General features: G+C 41.7%; 1 protein-coding gene across 3 annotated transcripts in view; it reads right to left on the bottom strand.

Moving 5' to 3' along the window:
• RABEP1 (rabaptin, RAB GTPase binding effector protein 1) overlaps positions 1 to 16,002 on the bottom strand; it is a 102,658-nt gene that overhangs the window by 34,109 nt on the left and 52,547 nt on the right. For all 3 annotated transcript variants that reach the window (XM_051825323.3, XM_051825324.3, XM_051825322.3), the window contains 4 exons: positions 12,253 to 12,372; positions 8,024 to 8,159; positions 3,789 to 3,967; positions 318 to 449 (listed from right to left, as the gene is read on the bottom strand). In XM_051825323.3, the coding sequence (XP_051681283.2) occupies positions 318 to 449; positions 3,789 to 3,967; positions 8,024 to 8,159; positions 12,253 to 12,372 (567 nt within the window). The remainder of the gene's footprint in view (positions 1 to 317; positions 450 to 3,788; positions 3,968 to 8,023; positions 8,160 to 12,252; positions 12,373 to 16,002) is intronic.

Consider the following 16,002-nt stretch of genomic DNA (forward strand, 5'->3'; position numbering starts at 1 on the left):
GTTGGGAGTGAACCAGTGGATGGAAGATTTCTCTCTAATTCTGACTTATAAATAAATAAATCTTTTTAAAAGAAAAAAACTGAAATTTAAACTCTGGTACTACTGGAAAAAGGAATATCTATTTCATATGGCAAATGAAACAGGTTTCAAATAGTGCTATTTAGACTGCCAAGAAAAACATCTGAAAATATTGTCATTCTAGCTAATTTTCAGCTAGAAGCTAAGCACTTCCCCCGTGAATACAATAATTAATTGGTGTACAAGAAGCTGAAATGGAGACACTGTGTGAACAATCCCTGTCACTCTATTCACCATACCTCTTCATTTGATAACTGGGCTGAAGATTCTTCTTGAGTTAAAGCACACACTACTGGTATTTTTACTTCTTCCTCAACATCTGTTTTTTTATGATCCTTTCTCTTATTAAGTCTTTGTTGTTCATCATCTTCCTAAAAGTTGGAAAGAAAAAACAGGAACATTACCCAGGTAATCTGCACTGAATGAGTCACGCAGTTCTTTGACCACTGCAAACAAATGAAGACCAGAACGTTCCGGTGAGGGCAACGGACACCTCGGCCTCCTGCTCTGCAATCACACCCGTGGCCTCTGGTCACAACAAAATATCTTAATGCTAAAAGCACAAAGTTAGAATTCTGGTCTACTAAAAAAATGAGGAAGTAGCTTCCAAGAAAAGCATACAATGTGAAAGTAGGCAAAACAAAAGAAACTAACCCATGCCCCTCCCCCACCAAATGATACATACAAGAAAGGAAAATTTATATAGGACATTCTTTCTACTGTAGAAAAGAAACATGAATAAGTTATTATGACATTACACATCCATTAGAAACATGTACAAATTTATATGAACTACAAAAGGAATGATTAGTCAGTATAATAATCCACTGAACAAAGATTAGTTCAATAATTTCATGTCCCACAGAACAGCCTAGCAAAGAGGGAGAAACACATGATCACAGTGCAAGTTGAGGGTACTTCAAAAGTTCGTGGAAAATCAAATTAAAGATCAATTTGAGGGAATGGGTGTTTAGCTCAGCCATGTCCCACACTGGAGTCCCTGGGTCCTGTTTGCAGCTCTGGCCCCAGCTTCCTGCTAACGCAGATCCTGAGAGAGGCAGCAGTGACGGCTCCAGTAACGGGATTCCTGCCACCCACATGGGCGACCAGGATTCAGTCCTTGGCTCCCAGCGTAGGCCCAGCCATTTCAGGCAATTAGGGAGTAAACTCACAGGTGGGAGCCCTAGGTCTCAATCTCTCAGAAAAAAAGTTTATTTTGGTGCAAAATTTTTTCTGTATTTATTATTTCTGAAAGACAGAGATAAAGACAAGATCTCCCATCTGCTAGCCCACTCCCCAAATGAAAGCTGGGGTTGGACCAGGTGCCTTCACCACTGCACCAAATGCTGGCTCCAGCAAAAAAGTTTTGAAATTCAAAAATAGCTTTTTCATAATATGCATTTCCCCTGAAATTTTTAAAGACCCATAGTATGCATGGATTTAAAAAATTCTGCACTAAAATAAGCTTATTTTTAACTTCAATTTTTCATAAACTTTTAAAATTACTCACCTAAGTGCAAGGTTCTATAGGAGAAAAAACAATAGCTTATTTCATTTAAGGGTGCCAGCAAAGGGGGTCCAAAAAAAATTAACACTTAGCTGGATCATCAAAGATCAGTAAGATGAGCAGACAGGCAAGGGTTCCAGGCAGAACGAAAGCAAGCACAAATGACGAGCCTGCAAGAGCTGCCCGTGGGGGAGTGCTGAACAGCTGTGCCTGGGGACTGAGGGGCATGCAGAAGGGGTGGTGACTACAGGCTTACACTCTGGACCTCGAGGTTGGCTCAGACTTCAGATCCGCTATAACCTCTCTCACAGGGATAATACTGCAGTCTCTACTGTATACAGAGTTTTGTTTTTGAGAACCACTTGAGATACAGTTTTAGATACGAAGCCTTAGCATGACACCGGCACACAGTAAGTCCTCAGGAAGTGTTAATAACGGCCTTAAATGACCATCTCAGTAAAGGTTAGACTGTCTTTAGGGAAAGCAAGAGAGGCATGTGAAGATCTATACTTTAGAATCTAAATCCTTATGTTATGGTTCCCACATACAAGATGAATGAGTCAGAGTTAACAGACAACAGTTTGAGACAAACCTATGAAAAATAAAATTGCACCTAAGTCCAATAAGGCAGTGTAAAATATATTTTTTTATTTGAAAGTCAGAGTTACACAGAGAGAGGAGAGGCAGAGAGAAAGAGAGAGGACTTCCATTCGCTGGTTCACTCCCCAATTGGCCACAATGGCCAGAGCTGCACAGATCCGAAGCCAGAAGCCAGGAGCTTCTTCCAGGTCTCTCACTTGGGTGCAAGAGCCCAAGGACTTGGGCCATCTTCTACTGCTTTCCCAGGCCATAGCAGGGAGCTGGATCAGAAGAGGAGCAGCCGGGACTCAAACCGGTGCCCATATGGGATGCCGGCATGGCAGGCGGAGGCTTTACCTGCTATGCCACAGCACCGGCCCCTGTAAAATATATCTTAAAATACCTAGAAAACCTATGAACACATGTGTGCAAATACCATAGGGAAATATTTGCACACATATGCAACATGGTAAAAGATATTAGCTGTTAACACTATTTGAGGTGATCAAAGTATGTGGGACATCTAGACAGTCCACTATAAGGACAAAGATTAAATCAATTATGGTATATACATGCTACCAGTTAACAAGACAGAACTCTGATGAAAATACTCCCAGGATAATACTTAAGGGACAACTATATAATAGCATAAATACTCAGTTTGATACTAGTTGTAATAGGGTGGGGTAGGGGGCCGGTGCTGTGGCACAGCGGGTTTAAAGCCCTGGCCTACAGCCCCGGCCTCCCATATGGGTGCTGGTTTAGGTTGCTCCATTTCCGATCCAGCTCCCTGCTGTGGCCCGGGAAAGCAGCATAGGATGGGTCCCTGCACCCACGTGGGAGACCTGGAAGAAGCTCTTGGCTCCTGGCTTTGGATTGGCTCAGCTCTGGCCCTTGCAACCATCTGGGGAGTGAACCAACAGATGGAAAACCTCTCTCTCTCTACTTCTAACTCCATCTTTCAAATCAATAAAATAAAATCTTGGAAAAAAAATAGGGTGAGGGAAGCCCTAAATATACACATGACACAGAGAACTTGTCTGCAGACTCCCTACCAAACTTACTTCTGAAAAGGGGCAGTGTGGGAAATGGCAAGGATTTTCACTTGATCACTTTGTATTCACTTGAGCATTTCACTTTGCATTTAAAACAAACAAACTTGTAATGAGAATGTACTTGTGTATTACTCATGTAATTGAAATACATTTTTAAAAGATAAGGGGGGAAAGGATCTTAGGAATTCAGCACTCTGGACACCCGCCCTTCCACATCACTCAGCCTCTCCATCACCATCCTGCGCCTCCTAGTGAGGATTTTAGAACACCTCAGACTTGGCTTGGACTGACACAAGTCAGCAGCCCCCGCAGAACTGGATAGCACTGTGGAGAGGATTTCCCCAGAAACACACACTGTGGCATCCCACACCCTCTGAAGAGAATCACTTCTAAATCAGTGCCTCCCCCCGCCAACCCCACAAAGGCAATTTCTAATGCAGCTGTTATATTTTTAGGGGGACAGCCATCACCTGTTTCAGCTGATGTCAATCTAACACGTGTACGGTAACACAATCATGTGCGTGAAGACAGCATTAACAAAGCAATCAAGTCCTGAGTATGCTATTCACCTGATCTTTCTTCTTCAGTTCTTCAACTTGTCGGAGCTGTTCTGAGGTTAGCACGATCTCCATTCGCTGCATGTCTCTCATCAGCAAACGCTGAGATTCCAGAAACTGGTCATTGGCTTTCTGCCAGGTATGTTTTAACTGGTTGTGTTGCTGCCGCTCTTGCTCCAACAGATGGCAAACTGTTTAGGAACCCCCAATCAGAAACACTGAATTTTAATGGTAGGCAATTTCTTTAGCAAATGGCTACTAGATTAGGTCCAGCCAATGGTTGTCTCTTCTGCCTGGAATTCTGCCCTTGCCTGGCAGCCTATGGTTGAACATGGAGCCATCCCCACACCATCTCTCTTAAACAAAGTCTCCGAAAGTGTGCTCCTGAGAATATATGAGAAAAAGATTTCTGTGCTAAGTTTTAGAAACCCTGGATTAAACAGAATTTTTATTTTAAATTTATTTTTTTGAGAGGCAGAGAGAGAGAGAGAAAATCTTCCATCTGCTGGTTCTCTCCCCAGATGGCCACAATGGCCAGAGCTAAACAGAATTTTTAAACTTTTTATTTTTAACCACATGACTGAGCTGAAAGTCTTAATCACACCAGTGTCTTCTTTAGAGACGATATATAATACAAGCATTCCCCAAATTTATTTAACATAAAAACCCTCAACTCAGTAAGTATTCTAGGCAATATACTAAGTAACCACTCCTATTCATTTTAATACATTCTGGTAAATCTGTCACCCAGGAACGCTCCAGGGCCCAGCTGGTTTGGCCTCTCAGGCTAAAGCAAGGGATCTATGTGAAATGTGTGCACTGCTGATATGCATTGGCTCAGCTGTCCTCTACTGAAAAAGGAGCTGGCACCCTCTAGCCACTCACCTACCCACCCAAGCCAGAAGCCTAAGCATCGACTCACACAGCTCACCTTTCCCCATCCCCACAGGTGCACCTCTCACGGAGACCTCTCTCTCTGTCAAACATCTCTCTGTGGGTTTGGAATTAGGTTAGTCTTCTTGACTTCAACAACTACAGCAGTAGTTCCTTCTTCATTCTTCCTGCCCTCTGCTTTGTCCTCTCTATTCTGTGTCCACAATGCCATTAAGTTGAACTTTCTAAAGCACAAAACTGGTATTATCACTCCTCAGTTTGAAGCACACAAATATCTATAGAGAACTCTCTGGTTGCCAGGCGCTTGGGGTGGGAGCTGGGAAATGATGGCAAGCGAGTTCAGGACTTGTTGTGTGAGGTAATGAAAACGCTTTGCAATTAGATGGTAGTGATGGTGTTCAATTTTGTGAATAGACTAAAGAAAACATTGAAATGTATGATTGAAAAGGGTGAACTTGGCATGTGGATTATACCTCAATAAATCTGTTGGGGGGGGGGGGGCTCCCAAGACTTTCTACTGCTCACATCCTTAGTAGCAGACCTCCAGGACTGGCCCAAATCCAGTGCACCAATTTCACATGTTGCCTCTTGCCTCCTGCATCAGAATTGTGAACTACTTTTCTTATACTTCCTTAAGCTGCTGTACCACATGCAACTGGCCTAACTGCCTGAAAAGTAGTTACTCATCTTTCAACACTCTATTTAAGAATAATTTCTTTTAAGAAACCTATCTGAGGCCAGTTCTGTGGATTGAGGCTTCACCTGTGGCACCGGCATCTCATATGGTTGGTGCTTCCAGTTCCGGCTGCTCCACTTCCAATTCAGCTCCCTGCTAATGTGCCTGGGAAGGCAGTGGAGGATGGCTCAAGTGCTTGGGCTACTGCACCCACATGGGAGACCAAGAAAAAGCTCCTGGCTCCAGTCTAGCCCAGCCCCAGCTGTTACAGCCATATGGGGAGTGAGTCAGTGGGTGGAAGACCTCTCTCCCCACCCTCTCCACCTCGGTCTGTAACTCTGCCTCTCAAATAAATAAATATTATTTGAAAGTCAGAGTTACACTGAGAGAGGAGAGGCAGAGAGAAAGAGACTGAGAGATCTTCCATCCGATGGTTTACTCCCCAATTGGCTGCAATGGCCGGAGCTGCGCTGATCCGAAGCCAGGAGCTTCTTCCGGGTCTCCCACAGGGTTGCAGGGGCCCAAGGACTTGGGCCATCTTCTACTACTTTCCCAGGCCAAAGCAGAGAGCTGGATTGAGCGGGGTCTCGAACCGGTGCCCATATGGGATGCCAGTGCTTCAGGCCAGGGCATTAACCCCCTGTGCCACAGCGCCAGCCCCAAATAAATAAATCTTTAAAACAAGGAAAAAAGAAACCCATCTGTCCCTAGAACAAAAAGAATTGGTCAATCTTTAATGGCAGCACTGCCAAACCCTAAAACACTTCCATGAACAGAACCTTTAAAATCAACTGTAGTAACACAATTGGCCACATAGCTAACTCCCCAGCTTAGAATGTAAATTACATGCCTGCTCAACTTTTCTGTTTTCATTTAAAGACTTTTTTTTTTTTTTGGTGTCTCAGTATAGAAATTACTCATTCCCTTCCTCATTTTTATTAACCTTCTCAGATACTTTTCCAGGTACACCAGAAAGGTTTAATCATCTCAATGACTTACACTGCTTTTTTCTGTAAGGATTAGTTCAAACATTTATTTTATTTCCATGGAAGGAAGACTCTGAGAGTATGGGTGTCTTTTGATGCTAACAGCACATATGAAAACTGATCCTGGGGCTGGCGCCGCGGCTCACTTGGTTAATCCTCCGCCTGCAGTACCGGCTTCCCATAAGGGAGCCAGTTCAAGTCCCAGGTGCTCCACTTTTGTGATCCAGCTCTCTGCTATGGCCTTGGAAAGCAGTGGAAGATGGCACAAGTCCTTGGGCCCCTGTACCCACTTGGGAGACCCGGAAGAAGCTCCGGGCTCCAGATCAGCCTAGCTCTGGCTGTTGAGGCCAATTGGGGAATGAATCACGTGGATGGAAGACCTCTCTCTCTTTCTCTCTCTGTATGTAACTCTTTCAAATAAATAAATAAATCTTAAAAGAGATTTTATGAAATAATCCTGGAGACTTATCATTCCAACTTTCCACTATTTGGAATAAAACTTACTCATATGCAAATCTCAACTATTTATAGCTATATTTTCCACAGCATTAGATATATTCAGAGGTAGGACTCTGTCACCACTCCTGCACATTAAAAGAGGTTACTAGCACAACCTACAACAAGCATGAGATTTCAAGGGGTCTATATATTTGGATGAGAAAAAAAGTTCATCTTTATTTTTACTATCCTATAACCACAATTTACTATTTCCTTGGATTACACAGCATAGGCAGGAACCACAGTAACATAAAAATTCCTATCACTGTGTCACCAACAGAAGTCACAGATATTTTCAAATTTCATTACAGTTGTACGTATCTTACTACTTCACTTAAGTCCACCAGTGTTCTAAATTACAGTGTTATTACACCTGCTGCTACATCTTGTTATTTAATATATTACTTTAAAATAGCCCACTTATTACAGTACAAGATGGCTAAAGTCCTTGGGGCCCTGCACCCATGTGGCAGACCCAGAAGAAGCTTCAGGCTCCCGGCTTCAGATCTGTCCAGCTCCAGCTGTTGTGGCCGTTTGCGGAGTGAACAAGCAGATGGTAGACCTCTCTTTCTCTGCCTCTGTAACTCCACCTTTCAAAAATGCATGAATCTTTAAAACAATTTATTAATTTGAAAGAGAGAGAGAGAGTCAGAGTCTTCCATCCATTGGTTCATTCCCCAAATGACTGCAATGGCTGGAGTTGAGCTGATCTGAACCCAGGAGCTTCTTCCGGGTCTCCCACGTGGGTGAAGGGGCCCAAGCATTTGGGCCATCCTCTACTGATTTCCCAGGTGCACTAGCAGGGAGCTGGATCAAAGTGGAGCAGTTGGGACTTGAACTAGTACCCATATGGGAGGACGGGACTTTAACCCACTGCACCACAGAGCTGGTCCCTGGGGCAAAAGCAATTTAAGCAGAAATTCCCAGTTTTATCTTTCTGGCTAGAGCTCATGCCCAGTGAAGTTCTTACTGACGTCAAGGAAGAAATAGAAGCCATTAAGTATCCAAGTTACTAGCGTAACCCTCACAGCTTCAGCTTTTCAAGAGAACATTCAAACCTACTACGAAGCTTTGACTACATGAGTAACATTGCATCGGCACTTTAGGATTGGTTTTTGCTGTCAGTGGGTATCAGTGTTACTTCCACAGCTCTCCTACAGACTGAGTACAAACTATGCAGAGCATGTATTTACCTTCATGCAATTCTTTCCGCAGTTTCTCAGCGTCTTCCTGTAGAACGGATTTCTGAGTATTCAAAACAGCTACATACATCTCTAGATCAGTCCTACAAGATTTCTCAGCTTCTAGATAATGATTCAGTTCTTTAACCTGAAAGGAGATACAAGTCTATTAAACTGACACTTTCAATTCTTTCTAACTTAGGAATAATAGTAAGTTCTGGCTGTACTTTGAAAACATTACACATACTTTTACATAAATTGATATCTACTTTTTTTTTTTTTTAAGATTTATTTATTTTGAAAGAGTTACAGAGAGGGAGCAACAGAGAAAGAGGCATCTTCCAACCACTGGCTCACCCCCCAGATGGCTGCAACGGCCAGCTTCCTGGTCTCCCATGCAGGTCAAATGGGATGCCAGTGCTTCAGGCCAGGGCGTTAACCTGTGCACCACAGCACCAGCCCCACCAATGATATTTTGCTTCTTAAAAAAGGTTCTTAGGGGCTGCGTTGTGGCACAGTGGGTAAAGCCACCATGTATGACACCAGCATCCCATATGGACTCTGGTTCAAGTCCCGGCTGCTCCACTTCCAATCCAGCTTCTGCTATTAGGCCTGGGAAAGCAGTGGAGGATGAACTAAGTCCTCGGGCCCCTGCATCCATGTGGGAGACCTGGAAGAAGCTCCTGATTCCAGATTGGCCCAGACCCAGCCTGCTGCATCCATCTGGGGAGTGAACCAGCAGGCTGAAATTATCTCTGTCTTTCAAATAAATAATCTTAAAAGAAAAAAAGCAGCTGTTAATTTCTAGGATAAAAATGGTACCATACTTTGTTTGTTTTTCTTCAATTTCCAAATGCCTTAAATTTAAAAGAGAGAGAGAGGGAGAGAGAGAGACACTTTCACCCACACATTTATTCACAGAAGTTAAAGGGAAAGTCATGATGGGAAAAGCAGTCTCACACTGCGATTACACAAACTTGAAGGCCAAGTATAGAACACTTTTTAAAATTCCTTCTTTTCAAAAAAGTAACTATATATTGAACAATTAACTATAACACTCATAATATCAACATGTCTAATGTTTTTAAAAAGTCTAACGTTTGAAAAATTTGTAGTCATAATGAAAATAAATCCCACCCCAGAAAATACAGGACTTGTTTTACCCGGTCATGTAAATCGTCCACCCTAAATTCTATTATCTTTTTATTTTTTCAATATTATGTCTAATTTCACTTTCACGGAAATTTTCACCTCTTTTTATATTCTATTATATTATCTTTACTCCTAGGTCATTAAACAATACCAGTCACAGACTAAAATAATTCTGTAGGGGCCAGCATTGTAGCTTAGCAGGTACAACCATCTGCAGCACTGACATCCCGTATGGGTGCTGGTTTGTGTCCCAGCTACTCCACTTCCAATCCAGATCCCTGCTAACGGCCTGGGAAAGGCAGCAGAGGATGGCCCAAGTGCTTGGACCCCTTCCACCCATGTGGCAGACTCCAGTGAAGCTCCTGGCATGGCCTGGCCCGGCCCTGGCCATCACTGCCATCTGGGGAGTGAACCAGCAGATGGAAGACCTCTCTTTCTGCCTCTCCCTTCAACTCTGCCTTTCAAATTTAAAAAATAAATGTCTTTAAAAATAAATTTTAAAAAATTATTTAGTAGGTTGCTATTTGCTGCTTAATTGCAGGTAATCAACCAGAAGACAAGCCAAGCGTGGCAAAGTGCGCAGTGTGGGGAGGCACCTTTCCTAACAGGTAGAGAGGGTAGGGTGGTCACAGAGCTGACAGTAACAGACTCCAGAGGGAAGACAGGAAGTGGTGGCAAATCACCACTAATTCTACCAGCTCTTACTTCTTGGAGTAAATACTCAACAATGACTGTGTTTCTGACATTTGACAGTTACTGAGTAGCACTCTGGAAAGATGGTGGTAGGGTGGTATAGTGTTTTAATGTCCTTGGATTCGATACCCTCTAACAACCCAAACCAAAAACACATGGACATTAAAAAAAAAAAAAAGGATGACAAAGGAGCAGGACGGGCGGTCGGGGGGAACCACTGAAACCACTTATCCAGGAAAACGCGGAGAGTACCATCATCTGTACAAGAGAAAGCAGAGGCGGCGACAAGGGTCCAATATAACAGCGGCAGCTGACAGTGAGGAGTCTCACCCACCCCGATGGCAGGTGAATGTGACCCATTTGTGTGAGAGACACCTTCATTCTCACTCCCCTTCCTTGTCTCTAGCAGCGCTGCCTACCTTTCTACATGCATGCCTAGTCTGCTTTTGTGCACAGCTCATTCATCTGTTTTTCCATTTTTGTCATTTATGAACTTGGCAGTTTTATTAGTTTTGGGTATTAATTTTTTTGTCAGGTATATGATTTATAGGTATCTTCTCACAGTCAGTGACTTACCTCTCCAACCCTTTTTGTATAAAAAGTATGTTTTATTTTCTAGTGAATTGAAATCTGTCAATTTTCCTTGCACAGTCAATATATTTGTCCTACTTAAACTTTGTGTATCACAACAAGATATTCTCTTTTTTAGCATCTGAAAGTTTCAAAGGTCTACTTTCCACTCTAATTCTAAATTTTTAAAATTTATATTTGTTTCACTCCCTAAATGCCAATAGCAGCTGTGGCTGGGCCAGGCTGAAGCCAGAAACTTGGAACTCAATCCAAGTTGCTGATGGCAGGGATCCCTGTGGCTGAGCCCTCTTCTGCTATTTTCCAGGGTGCACATCAGGAGAAAGCAGAACTGGGGCCAACTGGGCACTCTGATATGGGATGTGGGTGTCCCAAGCACTGTCAACTACTGCACCAAAGATCTCCCACCTAAACCTCTTATAATTATTTTTTCCATCAGTTTTTTCTTTTTCCAGGCATTTTAACTATAATGTTATTATAAATAACCATGTAACCTATGGTCAGAGAGTTAGGTCTGTACAACATTAATTCTGCAAAATTTGTTGACATTTCCTTTATGACTTTTGTGAAAAATATGTTGTATCATAATACTAAAGTAGAATGTACCTGAATAATACTTTGTCACCTGGACTATCCTTAATGTTTGTATGTTTTAACTTAATGATTCTCATAATGGCCTTATAAGGGAGGTAGTTATCTCCATTTCATAGCTGAGAAAACCAAGGCACAGTAATACTTGTCATGTGGCCAAGGTCACCGAGACTAAGAGTGCGGAGCTCTTCATTACTAGGTTCTACTACTGTGTACAGCATCATCTCCTTCCCGGGTACAGGACTCTGTGTCTCTCTTAACTCTAAATTATTAACCTGTTCAGAACTCCTTATGGCCCTACCAATAATGCTTCCTGCTTGCATTCTCTAAAGGTCAGTTTCAATCTCCCACTGTAATTGTCAATGTCAAATTCTTGAAACTGTCATTTTCTAGCTCACTTCTTTCCAGGGTATGAAAGGTACAGTGATGCTCGTGACAGCTACACTTCACTGATGAGCTGTTTATTAGATATGTCCCTATTTGCTAGTTCTTTTTTCTCATATCCTATTTGACATTACACTTGCTATATCAGCTTTCTTTGGGAAAAAATTTGTTGATATTTCTTTCCTCTATTCCTTTATATTCAGTCTTACCTTGTGGTTTTATTTTCAGTGCATCTTTATCTTTTATAAGAAATACAAAGTTAGATTCAAAAAATCCAATCTGATCATCTTTTTTAGTAGGTTATCAGTTTATATGTACTTGATACTTTCTCATTTATTTCTACATTCCTAGTTTGTACTTTTATCTTTTTTTGATCTTTCTTCTTTCTTACTTTCTTTCAATTATTAAAATCTTTAACAGTCCCATATTTCTTCTTTTGTGTCTCTGTAGCCAACAAATTCAGCCATACTCTGAAAGATCAATTTTGGGGCTGGCATCAGAAAACAAAATCAACTTTGAACAGTTTATTTTCCCTGATTAAAAAAAAAAAAAAAAGAATGAGACCTAGTCTCATTCGCATAAGAAAATGAACACAACTTTGTGATGAAGTGCCACTTGTGACAAAGCATCCTTATTGTGATTATTCAAAATATCCTTAAGGGCAAAATCATCTCAAAGGAGGTGTTTCTTTCTTTTTCTGTATTTTAGAGAAAGCACGATTCTTAAGATGCATAGTCTAAATTACAGTTTTTCCCGCCTTAGTGATTCTAATTCTGTTCATGGCATTAAAGCAGACCTTGGATTTCGTACAAATGGATTACAGGGTTCCACACCTTTGAGGCCTCCAGCTCTTGAATCTTGTCCTCAGCCTCTGTCAGCTTATCTTTCAGAGCGGCAATTTCCTTCTCCATGGGCATCACAACAGATCGGAGTTTTTCAGCATCCTCCTGGGCCTACGGTTAAAAATAAGTACATGCTACAACTTTCTCTTGATGCTTTCCAAGAAATACTGACCCATCCCTTTGTAAAAAATTCACATAACAACTCTGTCATGTTCCATGTTAGCATTTATGAAATCACACTGCATCCAACTGATTAAATGGTGCATTATTTTATTTTGTGAACTCATAATCAGTTTTCCCAAATATTATTTAGAATTTTTTTTTACTTTTATTTATTTATTTATTTTTGACAGGCAGAGTGGACAGTGAGAGAGAGAGACAGAGAGAAAGGTCTTCCTTTTTGCCATTGGTTCACCCTCCAATGGTCGCCACGGCCGGCGCACTGCGGCCGGCGCACCGCGCTGATCCGATGGCAGGAGCCAGGTACTTATCCTGGTCTCCCATGGGGTGCAGGGCCCAAGCACTTGGGCCATCCTCCACTGCACTCCCTGGCCACAGCAGAGAGCTGGCCTGGAAGAGGGGCAACCGGGACAGAATCTGGCGTGTTGGCGCCGCAAGGCGGAGGATTAGCCTAGTGAGCCGCGGCGCCGGCGTACATTTAGAATTTGAAGTCAGTGGAAAATAGATTCATTATGGCAAATCTGACTTTTTAATTAAGTTAAAAAATAGACCACATATAAAAGGAAATACACATAATGGTTATAATTCCTGGTTACTAAGTTAATGAGGCCATAATTTCCTATGAACTACTAAAATAATTATATTTAAAAAACAAAATAGAACATGTATTTTCTAAAAATGTTAGGAAACTATTTTGCTACAAAAAAGGCTTACATTTGAGAACAGTCCATCCTGATTTGGACATTTCACAATGTACACGGGTGTTGAAACATCACATGGTATCCCATAAACAATTTCTGTGCATGTTAAACAATTTTTAAAGCCTTCTATCATTTAAAAAGAAAACTTTAATATCATGTTGCTTTTTAGTATCTAAATGAAACAAATAAAGAATGACCTCCACATTATTTTCTAAACTCCCTTCCCAGAACATGGATTAAAGGAATCAATTTCTATAAACTAGGTTTACAGAAATTAAATTTTAATTTTTCACATATATATACACCTACATGCACACATATAGAAACAAAGACAGACTCAAAACTATCTTTAAGTATCTTTTGCAGGGCCGGACGAGTGGCCACAAAGTCTTTCAATTTCTGTTTGCTATGAAAGGTCTTTATTTCACCTTCATTCACAAATGAGAGCTTGGCAGGATATAATATTCTGGGCTGGCAATTTTTCTCTCTTAGCACCTGTGCTATGTCTCGCCATTCCCTCCTAGCTTGTAGGGTTTCTGATGAGAAGTCAGCTGTGAGTCTGATTGGAGATCCTCTGAGAGTAATCTGACGTTTCTCTCTTGCACATTTTAGGATCTTTTCTTTATGTTTCACTGTGGTAAGTTTAATTACCACGTGTCGTGGTGAGGATCTCTTTTGCAGACTCAAAACTAATAGCTTTTTGTCTCCTATTGAAAATGAAAATCCTATTTACTGAATTTAAGTGAGCTCAAACTCACCTTAAATTGTTCAGGATAAGGAAAATAATACACGCCCAAATGTGAGGGAAATCTTCCCCACAAAAACATACCCTTTAGAAAAGGAGGATTTAGATTCACTTTATTTTCAGATCCTTACAAAGTCATCATTTATTTTATTCAGAACTAAATATTTTGTGGATAAGAAATGTCAGCTTGGCTGGCGCCGCGGCTCACTAGGCTAATCCTCCGCCTGCGGCGCCAACACCCTGGGTTCTAGTCCCGATCGGGGCACCGGATTCTGTCCCGGTTGCTCTTCTTCCAGTCCAGCTCTCTGCTGTGGCCAGGGAGGGCAGTGGAGGATGGCCCAAGTGCTTGGGCCCTGCACCCACATGGGAAACCAGGAGGAAGCACCTGGCTTCTAGTTTCAGATGGGCGCAGTGCACCGGCTGTAGCAGCCATCTGGGGGGTGAACCAACAGAAAAAGGAAGACCTTTCTCTCTGTCTCTCTCTCTGTCTAACTCTGCCTGTCAAAAAAAAAAAAAAAAAAAAAAAAAGGTCAGCTTAAAGTATCTCAGGCAAGGCTACTCTGGAAGACTCACAGAGGTCACCTGGCAGAAACACACAGGGAAAGAAAAGCAGGAGGAAGCAAAGAACTCATGACAGACTGAGTTATTAATGCAATACGACCTCCTGGTTTCAAGTGTTGGATATCACTGCAGAAAACTTTTTTTAAAAATATGGCTTTTTAAATTTTTAAAATTTGTTTTCAGAGAGAGAGAGACAGAGACAGAGACCCTCTGACTGCTGGTTCATTTTCAAAAATGCCAACAGCTGGGACTAAGCCTGGCTGAAGACAGAAGCCCAGAACTGAATCCAAGTCTCTCACACGGGTGGGAGATGTCTAGTGCTTGAGCCATCAGCTGCTGCCCCCCAGGCGATGCAATAGCAGGAAGCTGGCTCTGAAACAGAGGAGCCGCGGCTTGAACCAGGCACTCTGACACAGGATACAGACATCCCTAACAGCAACTTAATCACTGAGCCAAACACCTACCCAAACAAAACTTTCAAAGGGTATTTTTAAAAAATGAAAGAAAAGTCATTAAAAGGAAGAAAATCTGAGAGACTGCCACAGCCAAGAGGCCCCCAAGGAGACATGACTAAATGCAGTGTAGTGTCCTGGCTGGGCTCCCAGAACAGAACAAGGGACAAAGGAAAGGACCAGTATGATCAAAATATAAAGAATGGGTTTAGTTAATGAGAATGAACATGTGTTAGTTATTAACTGTGGCAAACACCATCATCCTGATGTAACATATTTGTAATAGAGGAAACTGGGCATAAGTACAGTGGAGCTCCAAATTCTCCTCACAATTTTTCTGTTAATCAAAAACTGCTCCAAAAAGTACATTATTTTAAAAATTAATTTTTTGAGTGACAAATCTGGCATACTTTGGAAACAATGACTATGTATATATTTGAGAATGAGCCATGGGTTAGGAACAAAATAGCATTATTAATAGAACTGAAGAGAAAAATCAATTTCTAATTATTTTATATATGATTTTAAATGTGTATATATATGCCAATTAACAAAGTGAAAATTTACATCCAACCAGCCAAAAGCTTTCTAAGTTTTCTCAATGGAGATGGGCATTTCGTGCAGCAGTTAAGACAGCGCCAAAGGCCCATCCCCATATCAACAGTGACTGCTTGGGATTCTAGCACCCTGGGACACAACAGTTGATGACACAAGTACTTGGTTCCCTGCCACCCACATGGGAGACCCAGACAGGGTACCCAGCTCCTGGCTTCATCCTGACCCAGCACTGCAAGCATCTGGGGAACGAATCAGCAGATGGATGACCTCTGTCTGTCTCTGCCTTTCAAATATATAAAAATTAAAAAGTAAATTTTCTCAATGATAAAATATCTCACCTTATATTTAGTTGCCCTATGTTCAAGCATAATATGTGCTGCATTCATCACACAGGAACCAAGATTTACAGAAAAAAAAGGAAAAATAACATCTGTTCTAAAACTTCAGTTTAGGCACAATCATCAAGCAACAACATTCAGTGAGTATTTACTGGCACAGGCTGTGTGGCAGCTTAAGCCACTCCTGTGGTGCCTACATCCCATGT

This window comes from Oryctolagus cuniculus, chromosome 17 (genome assembly GCF_051225735.1).
Source record: "Oryctolagus cuniculus isolate XC-2025 breed Fujian yellow rabbit chromosome 17, ASM5122573v1, whole genome shotgun sequence".
NCBI classification, from domain to species: Eukaryota; Metazoa; Chordata; class Mammalia; order Lagomorpha; family Leporidae; genus Oryctolagus; species Oryctolagus cuniculus.